The 18,105-nt window shown below is 44.1% G+C and overlaps 1 protein-coding gene across 2 annotated transcripts in view; it reads right to left on the reverse strand.

Annotated features, from left to right (window-relative positions):
- Positions 1–18,105, reverse strand: part of EDARADD (EDAR associated death domain) — a 51,385-nt gene that overhangs the window by 13,177 nt on the left and 20,103 nt on the right. For both annotated transcript variants that reach the window (XM_032242276.1, XM_032242277.1), the window contains exons 4-5: positions 13,798–13,856; positions 97–142 (exon numbers count right to left, since the gene is read on the reverse strand). In XM_032242276.1, coding sequence (XP_032098167.1) covers positions 97–142; positions 13,798–13,856 — 105 coding nt within the window. The remainder of the gene's footprint in view (positions 1–96; positions 143–13,797; positions 13,857–18,105) is intronic.

Genomic DNA, 18,105 nt, shown 5'->3' on the forward strand with positions numbered 1-18,105 from the left:
TGCTCGAATTACAGGCATGAGCCACCACGCCGGCCTCAGATTATCTTTAGCCACACTAGCTATCAGCCCAGATATCTTTAGAAATCAATCATTTACCTGGAAGGGGATCTGCAGTGCTATCTGGAAAGCCATTTTCTTCTCCCTAAAAACCAAAAAGCAACCTTCATTAAAATCATATCCATATGTGAATGGAGATATTATCCATTTTCCAACTTAGTTAAATTTCCACCAAAACCCAGGGGCTGGGGTGGGTGGGGCACCGGATCTTCAGAATGGTATTGGTGGGAAGCGAGCCCAGCATGTCCTCTAGAATCCGAGCACTTGAGCACAGGGGCTTTTGTTTTTTTGCTCCCTGTGCTCTCCCAGTGCCCAGAACGGTGCTTGATGCACAGTAGACACTCAAATTTGCTGAATACACTAGTGTCCCTATTTTCAAAAATTATCAGCTGAGCACCATCGCTGGTGCCTGCAGCCCCAACTACTTGGGTGGCTGAGATGAGAGGATCACATGAGCCCAGGCGTTGGAGGCTGCGGTCAGCTATGATTGAGCCACTGTGCTTCAGCCTGGAAGAAAAGCAAATTCTCAAAGGAAAAAAAAAGGGTATCAGTGCTTGCAACAATGCACTATTTTTATTTTACATTATGGGTTATCTTCCTTATTTTATTTCTTATCTGCTTTTTGTTGGGCTTGCTGTCTGCCAGCCCAGGCTACAATTCTTTCCCTTTTCTATTTATTTCAGTACATATTGCAAAGCAGCTAAAACAAAGTGTGAAAAAGTGGTGTCCAAATCTCTTGAGAGGCATCGTGTTTCTGCCGTTCTGACTGAGGTTCTATTTTTACAATCAGGGCCATGCTACAGGGATATGGGGGTTTACTCTGATCTTGGAGGGGGGCATGTGTGTGCGCGCTTCCCTTGAAGTCAGCAGTGGAGACCAGGCCCAGTAAACCTTCATTTATGTTAACCCCATCTTTCTACAACCTAAATCTTTCTCATCAGCTAATGTCACCCCCTCCATCCACATTACTGAAGAAACGAGTCAAAAGCCCTGGGTTTTAGAACCTCAGGCACGGTGCCAATGCTGGTCTCAGATTCCCCATTTGTGTATTGAGGTGGCTGTGGAATTAGCTCAGCTCTAAGTTATCTCTATTTTCTTGGGTCTGAGAGTTTCACCTGAAAAGATGTGCTGACTCCATGGTGTCAATGTGTTTTAAGCATTTTAAACAATCTCTAAATCTTCTTAGAGAAGCCTTTCTCCTCATCCCAAGCTCATCCATCCCCATGTCTTAGCAGTGTAAATACTTTCACCTTCACCTAACCTCAAGCCTAGATTTTTTTTATTAAAAGTGTGGGAAACTGCAACGTATAGACACTCTTACACTTTGTGTGTGTGTGTGTCTGTGTGTGTGTGTGTGTGTCAGAGAGAGTGAGAGAGAAAGAAACAGATGAAGAGACAGAAAGAGAGAATTACAGTGAGTCTCAGGATGGATAGAAATCTCCCTCTATGCAACGTTTTGTTTTGCTCAAGGCTGAACCCAGAAGCCCTCGATGTTAGGGACCCTAGTCATTACTCCGCAGGCCACGTGGAGCCTGCCTTTTCGCATCGGCAGCACCCCTGCAGGTCAGGCAGGTATGTGGGCTCTTTTTATCAACACAGTCGTTCTGCTCACTGAATTGGAAACTTGGGCTGAGGAAACAGAAACAGGAACTTCAGGTACTGTCGAGAAATATGAATGTTAGAACTTGACAGATTTTGTGGTATTTGAGGTTCCTGCTAAGGCATGAACGTGACTATAAGTAGAAACTACGTTACTTGGCATATTTGACTTGATTCCTCATAATCTGGAGAGAATTTTACCAAGGTCAATGTCTGGCCATAATCATCCCCGTGATGCAGACAGGGAATATGAATTACTTGTGAAAGCTGACAAAGACAGAATTTAGATTAATATGCAAGATCTTTGTTCTTGGCTCTGACTTGTACTACTTTGTAGGTTTGTTTTCTAAGAGTGAAAAAGGAACACACTGATTTTTGTATGTTTTACAGTCTTACTGAAATCATACGCATGCCTTTATTCAACATCTATTTATTGAGCAGCTAATATGTAAAAGCCCCCATACTGCAATGTATAGACAAAGATAAAAGTGCCTTAAGCCTTGACCTCAAGATATTCTGGGGAAATAGAAACCACTTAAACAACTAAAATCCAAGGCACAAGATAGTGAATTCCAAGAGGCGGGTACAGATGAAGTCAGAGAGGAAAGGTGTCTTCTGATGAAAAAAATCAGAGGCAGTTTCTTGGAGATAGGCATGTTTGAGATGGACCCGGCTGAAATCCGAGCAGTGGGGACCTGGGAGGAAGGGACATTTAGTCTTAAGCAAAGGCAACAAGAGGGGCAAGAGGGAGAGGACTCAGAAATCCGGCTGGAAGCTAAGAAAAACAAGCAAAACAAAAAGAAGGAGCTGAGACGGGTGAACAGACTGAGGCCTGTCCAAGGAGCAGGACGTCATTTCAGGAACCGGGAGCCACTGAGGAGCTGTCGTCTGAAGCAGCATATCCTCAGAAATATGAGGATCTGAGACCCACGCAGGAAATACCCGCCTGGCTACAGTGTAGGACACATGGGGAAATGAGACAGTGTAGAGACGAGGGACAGAGAAGCAAGGAGAATGACATGAGGAAGGATTAATGAGATTCCGCACCACTCCTCCAGGAGAGCGGAGGATGAAACGAGAGCCACTGCAGAGATGTGATCACTGGGGAAGACGTGAATGGAGATGCAGAGTAAGCTGTGAAGAGGTGATGGAGAAGACAGCAAAGCCAGGCTCACACACAAGCTTGAGATGCCCATGGGAGCTGAAAGCATGGTCCTGGTCCCTGGGAGAGCCAGGGCAGGAGACAAAAGTAAGGATGGTGAAGTGATTATGAAAGAAATAACTGGGAGGGAAGAGACAGCAGTGAGGTCACAACCTTGAGAAGGACCTGAGAAGGACACTTCAGTGGCAGAGGAAGGAACAAAAGTCAGCAGGGAAAGGAGGTCAGGGAGGGGAAGAAAAGCAGGGCAGCAGAATCAAAAGTTGTAGCAAATGGCCAGGCATGGTGGCTCATGTCTGTAATCCTAGCACTTTGGGAGGCCGAGGCAGGGGGATCATGAGGTCAGGAGTTTAAGTCCAGCCTGATCAACATGATGAAACCCTGTCTCGCCTAAAAATACAAAAAATTAGCCAGGCATGGTAGTGAGTGCCTGTGATCCCAGCTACTCAGGAGGCTGAGGCAGGAGAATCACTCGAACCCGGGAGGTGGAGGTTGCAGTGAGTCGAGATTGCACCACTGTACTCCAGCCTGGGCGACAGAGCGAGACTGTCTCAAAAACAACAACAACAAAAAAAAAAAAACGAACAAAAAAAACTTGCAGCAAGGGCCAGGCATGGTGGCTTGTGCTGTAGTGTCAGCACTTTGGGAAGGTATGGCAGGAGGATCTTGAGCCCAGGAATTCAAGGTTGCAGTGAACTGTCATTGAGTCACTGCACTCCAGCCCAGGTGACAGAGTGAGACTCCATCTCAAGAAAACAAAACAAAACAAAAAACACTTGCAGCAAGGCGATGGGCTCTGAGCACCAAGTGAAGACAAGATCTGGTGAGAAGGAGGCCAGAAGCAGTTCTAGAGGAGCGGTGGCCGGTTGACACCGGGTGGGCAGCAAGACCACGGAGATAACGAAGAACACGCGTCTGGTTGTGTCTGCCTGAAATGCCACCGTCCCCAGGCCTTTCATGTACTTAATTTCTCTTCTCTGTAAGGCCTTGGCTTAGACATCACTTCCTCTGGGACACCTTCTCCAAACGCCCAGTCTGAGTTCTGTGCCCTGGGCGTTCCCTAGGGACCCTGTCCATGCACCCCACAGAATGCCAGTTCCACTGGGCCTGGAGTGTATTCAAGGAGCAAGGGATGGACCTTGAAGATGAAAAGACACCATTTCTTTGCTGACGGGACAAAGAGGGAGAAGAACGGGGGCGAGTCTGGAGAAGTCTGGAGGGAGGGTGGAAATCCACTGGCCCAGCCTCCATGTCAGGGGATAGGAGGCAGAACTGGGGGATGGGGGCGGCTATTGTACAATGGGTACAGAATTTCGGTTTGGAAAGACAAAAACATTCTGGAGCCGGGTGGTGGTGATGGTTGCACAATACTGTGAATATACTTAATGCCACTGAGCTGGGCACCTAAAAAATGGTTAAAATGGGCCAGGTGCGGTGGCTTGCACCTATAATCCCAGCACTTGGGAGGCTGAGGCGGGCGGATCACCCGAGGTTGAAAGTTTGAGAGCACCCTTGCCAACATGGTGAAACCCTGTCTCTACTAAAAATACAAAATCAGCCAGGCGTGGTGGTGGGCACCTGTAATCCCTGCTATTCAGGAGACTGAGGCAGGAGAATCATTTGAACCCAGGAGGAAGAGGCTGCAGTGAGCCGAAATCGCGTCACTGCACTCCAGCTGGGTGACAGAGTTAAAAAAGGTTAAAATGGTAACTTTTATGTCATGCATATTTTACCACAATAAAACAATGTAAAAGTGTGCTCTCTCAAATGATGTGGGCAATAGAGAAGCCGGCATGCTTCACATGCTCTGTAGAGCCATGTGCCAGAATGACACGATACAAACACTTCCAAGGATATCAGAGAAGTGCCATGTGTATAACATTTATGAAACAGGAGAGATGGAAGAAATGCACCTGTAATCCCAGCACTTTGGGAGGCCGAGGCGGGTGGATCACCTGAGGTCACGAGTTTAAGACTAGCTTGGCCAACATGGTGAAACCTTGTCTCTACTAAAAATACAAAAATTAGCCAGGCATGGTGGTGGGCGCCTATAATCCCAGGTACTCCGGAGGCTGAGGCAGGAGAATTGCTTGAATCAGACGGTGGAGGTTGCAGCGAGCTGAGATCGTGCCAGTGCACTCCAGCTTGGGCAACAGACCAAGACTATGTCTCAAAAAAAAAAAAAGCAAAAAACAAAACTTTCTCATGTCACACAGTCAGCGAAACTCAAGCAATTTTCAGAGGTAAGAATTCCCAAGGCAAAGCTGGTATCTGTGTAACTCTTTGGAACACATTTACTGATGATCCATGTCTAAACATTAGTACCAGACTGTGAATCTCCTGTTGGGTTTTTCTAAAAAGCCTGTTTATACCCAGTTCTTTTTCTGCAAAATAATTACTACTATGATAATAACTTTGCACTTATTTTTACTTTTTCCTACAGTATAAATCCATATAAAAATGTGGACATGTATCTATTTATTTGATAGTATACTCCAGAAACTGGTTTTTAGAAACGTATTTGGCCAGGGGATGGTGGCTTATTCCTGCAGTCTCAATAGTTTGGGAGGCCAAGGTGGGTAGGCCAAGGTTGCCCAGGAGTTCCAGACCAGCCTGGGCAACGTAGTAAGATCCCCCCATCTCTACAAAGTATAAACAAAAATGAGGTGCTGTGGTGAGCGCCTGTAGTCCTAGCTACTTGGGAGGCTGAGGTGGGGGGACTGCCTGAGCCCAGGAGGTGGAGGCTGTAGTGAGCCAAGATCATGTCACTACACTCCAGCCTGGGTGACAGAGTGAAACCCTGTCCAAAAAAGAAGAAGAAGAAGAAAAAATGTATTTGATTCTCCGGCCTCAGCCTCCCAAGTAGCTGGGATTACAGGTGCCTGCCACCGTGCCTGGCTAATTTTGTATTTTTAGTAGGTTTCACCATGTTGGTCAGGTTGGTCTCAAACTCCTGACCTTAGGTGATCCTCCTGCCTTAGCCTCCCAAAGTGATTCAGAATATATTTATTGAGTACTTACTACCCAGTATAAGAAACAATTCTAGGCTCTGGAATATAGAGACAAAAATCTGTTGCTTCAAGATTATAATCCAGTAGTGAAGCAAAGACATATGCATAAATATTGACATCACAAGGAAACGTGTGTGGCAAAGCACAGAGAGAAGAGGAAGGCAGCACAGAGGGGGAAAGAATTCAAGTGAGACCTCAGGGAATGAGGGGCATTTCATTAAGGATAAAAGAGCTAAGGCTGGGCACAGTGGCTCACGCCTGTAATCCCAGCACTTTGGGAGTTTGAGGCGAGAGGATCACCGAAGGTCAGGAGTTCGAGACCAGCCTGAAAAATATGGTGAAAACTACAAAAATACAAAATTAGCCAGGCATGGTGGCAGGTGCCTGTAGTCCCAGCTACTTGGGAGGCTGAGGCAGGAGAATTCCTTGAACCCAGGAGGTGGAGATTGCAGTGAGCCGAGATCGCACCATTTGCACTCCAGCCTGGGCAACAGGAGTGAAACTCCATCTCAAAAAAAAAAAAAAAAGAGCTAAATAAGGAAGAGTGAAAATGTAAAATAAACGCTACAGTGTTCTGCTCGGATGAGAGCAAATCTGTAGGTCTTTCTTCTCTGCAATGAATTATCTTTCCTATTACAAGGAAGATCTGCTACTTCTGGAGTTGAAGTGGGGGTCAAAGATGTAACCGTTCCAGGACTTTGAGGCCGGGCATGCTCAGGTGTAATTTCATACCTTTGCTATGGTTTCAAAGATGAAAGATAAAGGGGTTTTCCCTTTGTGTAGGATGTAGAGTTGATTATTGTTCAGAAATATCACAGAGTTTTTACGGGAGATTAAGGTTTGTACATGCAAATACAAGTAGACCACGGAGCTATGGATATTACAGAGAGGCAGGGAGTTTCTGCACCTATCTATTTCATTCACAAATCCCAGGCTGTAGGACAGAGGTAATGCTAGAACATAGGCAAAGGGAAGGCTGAATGCTAAAGGAACACATCCACAGACTCCCTGGGTCAGTGTATAATTTTCCTCGGTGCACAATGACTTGCTACCTTTCCGCACAGAAAGACCATTTGGCTTCATCTGTCAATATATGAAAAGTTCACTGAGGCTAAACACCATCTAAAGTTTGGAATGATTTATTATATTATTTTTTCTTTGCTTCAAAAAAATAGCAAAAACATACAAAAGTAATAATTACTCAAAACCATGCTGTTTTCTTAAAAAATAAAAAAAGAGATGGGAAAATCTTTTTTTCTCAATCTATTATCACATCTCTCAATCCCGTCTCACTCCCCACATGTTACTGGTTATCATCTAGGCACTTCCCTCCTGATTCCTGAGTCATAACCATGTTCACACCTATAGAGAAATATTTTTTTAGCCCCAAGTCATACTGATCCACAACTTGCTTTATCTGTTTAACAATACATCAGATATATGTATTTAAGGCCAGGCTTTCTCTTCTTTTAATGGTTTAATAATATCCCACAGCATTGATGAACCATAATTTATTCAACCAGTTCCTGCCAACAGGAATGGGCCTTATCTGCAGCTCTTCTCTATTTTGAATGCCACACTCGGTATCTCGGTATCTTGCACCATGTTATAAGTTCTGTGGGATCAAGTCCTTAAAAGTGAGATCGCTAGACAGAAGTGTGAATACGTACTGCCAAATAATTTTCGATAAAGTTATATCAATTTACACTCTCAACTGTGTGTGAGAGCTGCACCCTGACACCCATACCATCCAAATGTCTAAGTGGAATTCTAACCTGCTTGTCAAGTTCAAAGGCATTGCAGTCAGTAGAGCACTGCAGGGCAATGAGGAGAGAAGCCATTGAGTCAAACCATTAGAGGTGGTAAAGAACTGTCCAGTTTAATTATTAATAAACTTCTCTCTCCCTCTTCTTGGGGAAATATACTAGTGCTAAAAAGCAGGCATTATTGCCTGTTGGCCTGAATTTTTGTTTGTTTTTGTTTTTGAGACCAAAAGAGTCTGACCAAGTTGCCCAGGCTGGAGTTCAGTGGCACGATCTCAGGTCACTATGACCTCCACCTCCAGAACTCAAGCCACCCTGCCACCTCAGTCTCCCAAGCAGCTTCAGCTTCAGGCATGAACCACAATGTCCAGCTATTTTTTGTATTTTTGTAGAGATGGTGTTTCACCATGTTGCCCAGGCTGGTCTCGAACTCCCGGGCTCAAGCAATCTGGCTGCCTCAGCCTCCCAAAGTGCTGGGACTACAGGCGTGAGCTCCCGTGCCCGGTAAGCTTGAATATGTTTTGCCACAAATATTTTATTTTGTCTGGGTCTAAAAGTAGAAATAAGTCAAAGCCCATAGGCATTAACAGACCACATCAAATTAGAGTACTATAGTTTTTCTTCTTAAAAAAATATCATTTTGGGGAGGCTTAACTACAGAAAAAAAAGTACTCAAGGCCTTGAAATGATGGCTGAGGTTGGGTGGCATGAATTGGCAGTGGGAAAAAGGAGAACAACAGTTTACATTTCATGTTTTCCTGCCCCCAGCAATCAAACACATAGAATGCAGGTGGTCCTGGTTCACCTAAGCCTAGGGGTTGGCAAGGTAGGTTCCATAAAAAATCACCAAAAGCATCACCAAAATACTTGACCAGGGCCTCGGGCTGGGTCCGTGAGGTCAGAGGAGGGCTGCGGGGCTAAGTTCAAGGTCGAGATCTACAATGGCATCTCTCCACTGGCTGTACAGGGATGAGTGGGAGTGTCACAGTGAAACACACGTGCAGAGGGAGTGAGGGGGAGGGGAAGAAAGAAAAGAGGAAGGCGGGGTCAGAGAGGGAACTCCGGAGTCACAGGAGGAGGGTTTGTTCCCCGCGGTGACATGATCCCAGGCACAGCCATTCCCATGGTGGCCAGGCACATGCGGGAGGAAGGTCATGGCAAGGTCACAGTCTGGGATGAAGTTCAGTCTAGAGAAAGTGAGATGGCACACCCCGAGGAAGGTAAATCCCAGTGGGAGATAGAATCCGATCATGATCTGTTTTGGGCAAAATTGTCTACAGTTATCTAAAGACAGAAAGAGAAGTTCTACGGCTTTTAAAGACCCCAGCCAAGTTCTCCTGGTGTTACTCACTGATTTTTAACTTTCTAGCAGTCCGTGAGTTATTCTAACACAGGACCCTCAATCACCTTGCTAAAGGTTAGTGAGCGGCCAGCTCTACGGACTACTGGGAAGGTAGGTGAATGAAGAACAGAGGAAACAGGGAGAGGAGGAGTGTGAGGTCAAGAGAGATCAACAGAGAGCAAGTGACTTCTCGCTTGAACCAAGGAGACAGAGGTGGCAGTGAGCAGAGAGCACACCACCGCACTCCAGCCTGGGTGACAGGGCGAGACTCTAAAGAAAAGAACAAGCAATGTCTATTCCAGTGCAACTGACCCCTTGAGGCTTCCTCTCGCGTCTTTAAATGTCCAGACAGCTCTGTAACAGGAAGCTTTCACCGCCTGTTTTGAGGGCCGGACTGGAAGGCAATCGCTGCAAGGCTGAAGTGAGTCCCTCTCATCAGTGTTAAAAATACCAAGTATGTGCTCTAGGCAGTTTATTAGTTCCATTTAATAGTCCTGGTTCCTCAATCTATAAAATTCCCATCAGGGATGAAGTAAGGAATTACCAAGCAAACCAGAACAATCTGATTTTCCCTTAGAGGAAGGAACTTAAGGACTCTCCAGTCTATTAAACAGATCTTGTTGGAGCTTGAAAGGATTCCTGCATATCAAGAGAAGCAGGTAGGGGCCTGCCGGGCTGACTCACACCCGATATCATCTCCGGCAAGTGCTGGTCAGGTCCATTCCCTGTTATTACACTATGTGTAATTACTTCGGGTCTGCAGAGAGTCTGCTGGGCTGGTTGCTCTGCCAAGCCAATGAGGCTGTTGGATGGGATTCTGCCCCCTGCCTCTCCATCCAGTTTAAGGAAAGGAGCAAACTTTCCATCACCCTGTTTTGTTCCAGTAGCTTTTATCTGCACTCTTCCACCAGATGAGTATTATTCAGAACTGTGGAAAAATCTAAATCTCCCTAGATTTAGGCAAGGCAAGCGGCCCAGCAGCCAGTGGTAACAACTGCTACCAACTCAGACACGCTGGGCACGTGGCGGGGTACTGGCCCTGGCCCTGGGGCCAACTCTGCCACTCATCAGCTGTCCTAGGTCCCTCATCTGTAAAGCAAGGAGGCTGAGCAACGTGACTTCTAAGGTTCCCTTCGGCTTTAAGATGCCAAGTTGTCAAACTGGGCACCTGGGCCCCAGGCTCACTTCCTAAATTGTCAAGATTAGCAATGCCGAGTCATCCCCCTGCTCTGGTTCTGGATAGCAGCAAGCCTAGGAAATAAGGCACGACAGATGGGGCCCTGGTCTCTCAATGACAGGGTGTGCATGGGAGCTAGGAGGAAGGAGGAATCCAGCCCTCTAAAAGGAAGGTGCAGGTGGTGTGTGAAGGGTCAGACACAGGGGTGAGTCCCACTTAAGATACAAACTCTGCAACCTTAGAAACAGACTTCTGTCTCTCTGATGAGGAAACAAGATGTAAAACTAGTGGCTACTTTAACATCAATCATTAAGAGGGTTTCCATTTATTCTCTATAGCATAATGCAGAACTTAAACTTTTGAGAGACTTGTTAGATATCAAAGAAATCATTACATTCATGTGTGACTTAACAATGGGGATATGCTCTGAGAAATGTGTCCTTAGGTGATTTCATTTGTATGAACATCATAGTGTGCACTTACACAAACTTCGATGGTGTAGCCCACCACACACCAGGCTGTGGGAAAGCCTATTGCCCCTAGGCTACAAACCTGTGCAGCATGTTACTGACTTGAATACTATAGGCAACTGTAACACAATGGTAAGTATTTGTGTATCTAAACACAGAAAAGGCACAGTAAAAACAGTATTAGAATCTCTACCAGGCACAGTGGCTTATGCCTGTAATCCCAGCCCTTTGGGAGGCCGAGGTGGGTGGATCACTTGAGGTCCGGAGTTTGAGACCAATCTGGCCAACATGAAGAAACCCCATCCCCGCCAGAAATATAAAAATTAGGCAGGCATGGTGGTGCACGCATGTACCACCATGCCTGGCCTAGACTTTAGTTTTTGACACTGGGACACGATAACGTTTTTCTTCTGCATCATTCAAAAAGGAAGCTAAAATTAAGCCTTAGTAGAAGTAGATTTTAGTTCTTAAATTATAAAAATCACTAAAAAGGCAGATAATAATTATTCTAAAGAACATAGTTCCAGCCTGTTTTTGTTTCATTTTAATTAATTATTACTCTGTCTCTAAATTAGAGACAGTCTAATAATAAACCTTTAATTAATTTAGAGACAGTCTCTAATAAATAAATCTTAAATTAATTAATTTATTAGAGACTCTGTCTCTAAATTAATTAATTACCCAGGCAATTAATTAATTTATTTATTAATTTATTGATTTCCAGGTTGGAGTTTAGTGGTGTGATCTCGGCTCACTGCAATCTCCACTACCTGGGTTCAAGCAATTGTACTGCCTCAGCCTCCCGAGAAGCCGGGATTATAGGCGTCTGCCATCGTGCCCAACTAATTATTGTAGTTTTAGTAGAGACGGGATTTCACCATCATGGCCAGGCTGGTCTTGAACTCCTGACCTTGTCATGATCCACCTGCCTCGGCCTCCCAAAGTGCTGGGATTACAGGTGTGATCCATTGGGCCTGGCTTCCAGTTTGCTTTTAATGTCTGAACTATAGAATGGAGTGTGGGTTGTTTTCTTCTTTTAAACATTTCTCTCTGTGAATTTTCTTTGTTCTAACTGCCAAGTTCATTTCAAAGAATCTTTCTGAGTATCTAGCAGTTAAAACAAATCCTACAGATTACACAAAGAAATAGTTAACGGAAGCAGCCAGCTTATAGGACTACTTTTTATAGGACAAGAAGACAGTTTGTTTTAAAATAGAACTTTACAAATCTCAAAGAGGTCTTTCCCCTATTTTTTTAGTTGACAAATACAGTTTCACCTTTTAGCATAGTATTTACTCGATATCGCCAAAATTATAACACTGAAATTAGGAAAAATGCTCAACAGTGTGCTAACATTCTGCACCTCATCTTAAATGGTTTTAGAAAATCTCTAAAAGAAAACTACATTAAAAATGTAGCATTCTTTTATCTTTAAAGAGGTCTACATGTTACCAAAAAATTTGAGGAGCAAAACTTTGTTTAAAAATTAGGATTATAAGAAGGACAAATTTATATTTTCTGTTTACTAAGCTAGTTTGAATTCAGTAAGTACAGAAGCCCATTGTTAGATTGTTATCTCAAGGAAAGTGTTGACTCTCAGGAGGAAAAAGTGAAGTCTGATAGTCACAATTAATGGTTGAAGATTCCCCAAAACAAAGTTAAAGTAGCACCATTGACCATTTTCAGGAGAGTTGTGTGTTTTGATTTAAATTGCTTATTTTTCAACTATTGCGTAACTTCTCTTTATTATAGAGGTGATTTGACTACCCAAAAATGTTACCATTAAAGACTTTACTATAGACTGATACTTTTAAAGCAAGACTAAGCACAGCTTGTTAAAAATTAACTTGATGTTATATATAGAAGGAGCAGAACTGAACCAGCCTATCTCGAGGTAAGACGTCCCTTTGAGATATTTAATGCTCTAAATATACTTAAGCAGCTCTGCCAATGAGCTTTGATAGAGAGAACAGAGGTGACTTAGACAGTACGAGAAGTAACTGACCCGCCAGGCACGGCGGCTCATGCCTGTAATCCGGCACTTTGGGAGGCCGAGGTGGGTGGATCACCTGAGGTCATGAGTTTGAGACCAGCCTGACCAACATGGAGAAACCCTGTCTCTACTAAAAATAGAAAATTAGTTGAATGTGGTGGTGCATGCCTGTAATCCCAGCTACTTGGGAGGCTGAGGCAGGAGAATTGCTTGAACCCAGAAGGCGGAGGTTGTAGTGAGTCGAGATTGTACCTTTCTTTGCACTCCAGCCTGGGCAACAAGAGCAAAAACTCAGCCTCAAAAAACAAAAAAAGAAGAAGTAATTGACCAAGGAAGTCCCCAAAAGGATGTACATCAAAAGGTGGAACAGTAGAATGACAGGCAATTCTCGATTTTTTGTTTGTACTTTTTTTGCACAGTCTGAACTTTAAAATAAAGAACATTCTGTCCAGGCACAGTGCCTCATGCCTGTAATTACCAGCACTTTGGGAGGCCTACGTGAGGCCAAGAGTTCGAGGCTAGCCTGGCCAACAGGTAAAAACCCCATCTCTTCTAAAAATACCAGAAAAAAAAAATTAGCCGGGCATGGTGGTGCACACCTGCAGTCTCAGCTACTCAGGAGGCTGAAGCACGAGAATCTCTTGAACCCGGGAGGCAGAGGTTACAGTGAGCTGAGATCATACTACTCCACTCCAGCCTGGACAACAGGGTGTGAGACTCTGTGCCAAAAAAAAAAAAAAAATTAAAAATAAAGAAAGAACATTCTTTTATTTCCTTTTTGGAGAAAGACAATAGAAATAATATGTTAAAGTTTGACATCAGATATCTAAAAAAATTAAAGTTGTATAACGCATTACCAAAGTGTTATGTTAGATTATCTAGTTATGTTAGTTATGTTGTGTCTTAAAGAATTTGCACATCGACAAAGTACCAACTGCATTAGAAAGAAAGCAACTCTCCTTTACAACTCACCAGCGTTGATTTTCTGTTATTGGCATGTACATAAATATTTCAAAGAATGAACGAAATCGACGATATTTATTAGAAGTAAAAAAGGTCTAAAGATATGCTACCTTGCTGGGGTGCTTAGAGACCATTTGCAAGCCCTGTTTAAGACCTAGAAATCCTGTTCTTTATTCTTTATTTGTAAAGTTTTATAATTCTCAAAAAATTTTAGGTGGGTTATCATGTACCTAAAGGTAAAATATAGCTGAAATTATTCTTACCTGATTTTGCATATCTGAATTTGGTGGGCAGTTCAAAGTAATTGCATCACATTCTTCAGCTGGAAAAAAAAAAAAAAGAACCAAAGTATGATTTTAAAAAGCACACACTCTGTGGCATAAGACCTAAATTTTCTTTTTTTTTTTTTTTTTGAGACAGAGTCTCGCTTTGTCACCCAGTCTGGAGTGCAGTGGCACAATCTTGGCTCACTGCAACTTACACCTCCCGAGTTCAAGCGATTCTCCTGCCTCAGCCTCCAGAGTAGCTGGAATTACAGGCGCCTGCCACCATGCCCAGCTAATTTTGTATTTTTAGTAGAGACGGGGTTTCTCCATGTTGGTCAGGCTGGTCTCAAACGCCCGACCTCAGGTGATCTGCCCACCTCAGCCTCCCAAAGTGCTGGGATTACAGGCGTGAGCCACCGCATCCGGCCAAGAACTTGAATTTAACAGCAACTTTTCTCGGGTGGTTTTCCAAATGCTGCCATGGTCATACTGCCTTCCCCCCCGCCACTGTCCTCTCACACACAAAAGATTAAAAAATCTTTTAGAGAATTGTTACCATTGTATTCTTGTCATAACTGGAAGGGGAGGGCACGATGATTGTTGGTTTACTGTAACAGAAGATTCCCAAGCAGGTCTCTGTCAAGGCTTGGGGGCAGGGGCGGGGAGTGTATTTATGAAATAAGCAGGATGAGAACACACAACACATAATGCAGGTGGGAGGATGGTGAGTTTCCCATGAGAACAGGGACAGCTATTAACATGACGTCACTATCAACCCGTGAGGTAGGAAATCATATCAGTTATCACACATTGGCTTGCTAGTTTTAGGGCAGACATTTCTACTTTTGAATTATTTAGTGATTTTCTAGTACTTGTTTATTTCTCATCACATGTTCAAACTGAACTACTTCTTAATTTAATTAACACATTGTTCTAAAAGACCCCTTCCCCCCACCAAACGGCATCTATGTTTAAGTTCAAGTTCCTCAAATTTCTTAAGGTAGCATCAGCCTACCTTACTTCAGCCAGGTGCAGTGGCTCATGCCTATAATCCTAGCACTTTGGGAGACCAAGGTGGGCAGATCGCTTGAGGTCAGGAGTTCAAGACCAGCCTGGTGCAACATGGTGAAATGCTGTTTCTACTAAAATTATAAAAATTATCTAGGTGTGGTGGTGCACGCCTGGAGTCCCAGCTACTCAGGAGGCTGAGGTGGGAGAATCACTTGAGCCTGGGAGGCAGAGGTTACAGTGAGCCAAGATCACGCCACTGCACTCCAGCCTGAGCGACAGAGCAAGGCTCAGAAAAAAAAAAAAAGGAAAAATAAAGTCTAACTTGCTTCTCTTTAACTTCTAAATTCACTGTAACATTTTTTGAATGATCAAAGAAAAGAGCAAGGACACTAGAGAAAATGAAGATGATAAAATCTTCTTAGATTTGTCTATGTATCTACGTGTAATTTTCTCCCAGGATGAATAGTGGCTCAAAAATCAAAATAATTCCTTTTCCAAACACATTTTTCTCTCAAAAATGTGAACAGTCACATTCCCTTCGGAACAATCAAGCCAGCAGCTTCTATAAGATACCGGGAGTCATGTGATGGAAAATAACCCCCCATCTCTCCAGTTCTTAGTACCTGCAGACTCACAGAAGTGCTCTCAGAAAAGAGCTCCAACAAAACGAACCCCCAAAATCTCTAAAATCGGGGGGGGTGCTGCTTGAGGAGGAAGCTCTGCATTGATGCCCCATGAGAAAACAGGTATAATATTAACACATTTCACCTCAAAAACAGATGCTGATCACTGAAATTACACTAGATTTCCACAGCTGATAATTAAAACCGCATTATTCAGAACCACTACATTCCGGCCAATGTTAGAGGATAGTTTTATACTCTCTGTGAATAAAGTAGGAATATACTAACAGTATGAAAGAGACTTTGTGAAACCATTAATGCTTATTACAAACGACCATTCTAGTAAATAAAGCTGGCCTCCTTAAAACTCACTTAAATGTTGGAGTCCTAGTCTTTTCTTTACAGAATTAAATTACAATTGCTTTTAAGTCTATAAACCAGTCTCTTCGTTAATTCACATGGATTTTCTTTCCCTAAAAACAACTTGTTTTATTTATTTATTTATTTATTTTTGAGATAGGGTCTCATTCTGTCACCCAGGCTGGGGTGTGGCTCAGGAGGTTCACGCCTCACTGCAGCCTCAACCTCCCAGGGTCAGGTGATCTTCCCACCCCAGCTTCCCTGGTAGCTGGGATTACAGGAACATGCCACATGCCCGACTAATTTTTTTTTTTTTTTTGAGATGGAGTCTCACTCTGTCGCCCAGGCTGGGGTGCAGTGGTACGATCTTGGCTCACTGCAACCTCCGCCTCCCAGGTTCAAGCAATTCTCCTGCCTCAGCCTCCTGAATAGCTGGGATTACTGGCATGCATCACCAGACCCGGCTGATTTTTGTATTTTTAGTAGAAACGGTGTTTCACCATGTTGATCAGGCTGATCTCAAACTCCTGACCTTCTGATCTGCCCGCCTCGGCCTCCCAAAGTGCTGGGATTATAGGCATGAGTCACCATGCCTGGCCGCCAGGCTAATTTTTAATATTTTTTTGGTACAGATGGGGTTTTGCCATGTGGCCCAGGCTGGTCTTGAACTCCTGGAGTCAAGTGATCTACCCACCTTGGCCTCGCAAAGTGCTGGAATTACAGGCATGACGAGCCATGGCACGCAGCCATAAACAACTTTAATGAGAAAATTACCACAATAGCTAATGATAGTATTGGCCCCACCAGTAAGACCAAAGAAAAATGCTAGCAGACATGTTGAGTGCAAATGCAGGAGTAAGTTTTTAAACTTCTAGACATGATTCATTTACATATAAAATGAAGCATTTATTTGGAGATAAGAAATTAAGCACTTAATAACAATGTTCACTCCAATCTGTTCCTTGATCTAAGAAAAAAATTACTATTTGAATAAGGATAAAGGAAAGACTTGGGTATGGTTTTCACTTTCACGTTACTTATAAATTCATTAAGGTTTTGTAGAACCCAAATTCTAGGAGAAACCTGATGATACTATTACTGTAGTATCAGGTTGCTAAGCTACAATCTTTTTCTTTCAAAACAGGAAATCACACTAAGAGTGATGAAAAAGATCTTGAGCCCGATCACACCACTACATTGCAATGCTAGGGCCACTACAGCTCCGTCTTTTCAAGATGGTTTCACTCTGCCATGCTGTCTGAAAGCAGCTGACAGTCCTGAATCTTGATTTTTCTCACTTCTTTCGCCGGATTTCCCTGCACCCATGTCTGGTGCTCACAAGTGCCAGGCACCGTTCTCAATTATTTCACTGAATTCTCACCAGCACCCTGGGAGGTGGATGGTAACCTTGTCCTCCCTGCTGTGCTGATGAGGAAACAGAGACCCTGAGACCTGAAACCACTTGCTGAGGCCACTCACAGCCTTTTTGGACAGAAAAGGAAGGACATTCTAATGGTGTCATTTCAGGGAGCAGATAGAAGGGTCAGGGATAGCAGGGAGAGAAGAGGAAAAGAGCTTTGGTCAAACTCTGGACAGGTTGGCCCTGGGGATCTCCGGACAATTATCCACTACCATGAGAACTGCTGGGGAGACCCACGTTAGCACGTGCTGGGCATGCCTGCCCCTCCATGGTGACCAGGATGCCAGGTGCCCCTGACATTCTTTGAAACTAGTTGGATCTGATTGTCCCCAACCCCACGCCATCCCACCCCTCATCTCTGAGTTGTCAGCAGACTACAAGGTAGAGGAATGACTGTGACAATCAGCAGCTTGGCCTCCATAAAGGAACACAGGGGTTGGGCATGGTGGCTCATGCCTGTAATCCCAGCACTTTGGGAGGCCAAGGCAGGCAGATCACCTGAGGTCAGGAGTTCAAGACCAGCCTGACCAACATGGTGAAACCCTGCCTCTACTAAAAATACAAAATTAGCTGGGTGTGGTGACGGGTGCGGGGGTGGGCACCTGTAATCCCAGCTACTTGGGAAGCTGAGGTAGGAGAATCACTTGAACCTGGGAGGCGAAGACTGCAGCGAGCCGAGATCACGTCATTGCACTCCAGCCTGAGCAACAAGAGCAAAACTACTCTGTCTCAAAAAAAAAAAAAAAGGAACAGAACCCTGCTGACCTGCTGACCACCCAGCAAGCCAGCAGGAGAGATTAATTATGAAAAGCTAGGGTCTAGCCACCCCATGGTCTCCATCATGCCTAAGTGTATGAGTTATCAAAGACAGCTTTTTTAATTTGTTTTTGG

This window comes from Sapajus apella, unplaced genomic scaffold, assembly GCF_009761245.1.
Source record: "Sapajus apella isolate SASKATOON/1434 unplaced genomic scaffold, GSC_monkey_1.0 scaffold49, whole genome shotgun sequence".
Lineage (NCBI taxonomy): Eukaryota > Metazoa > Chordata > Mammalia > Primates > Cebidae > Sapajus > Sapajus apella.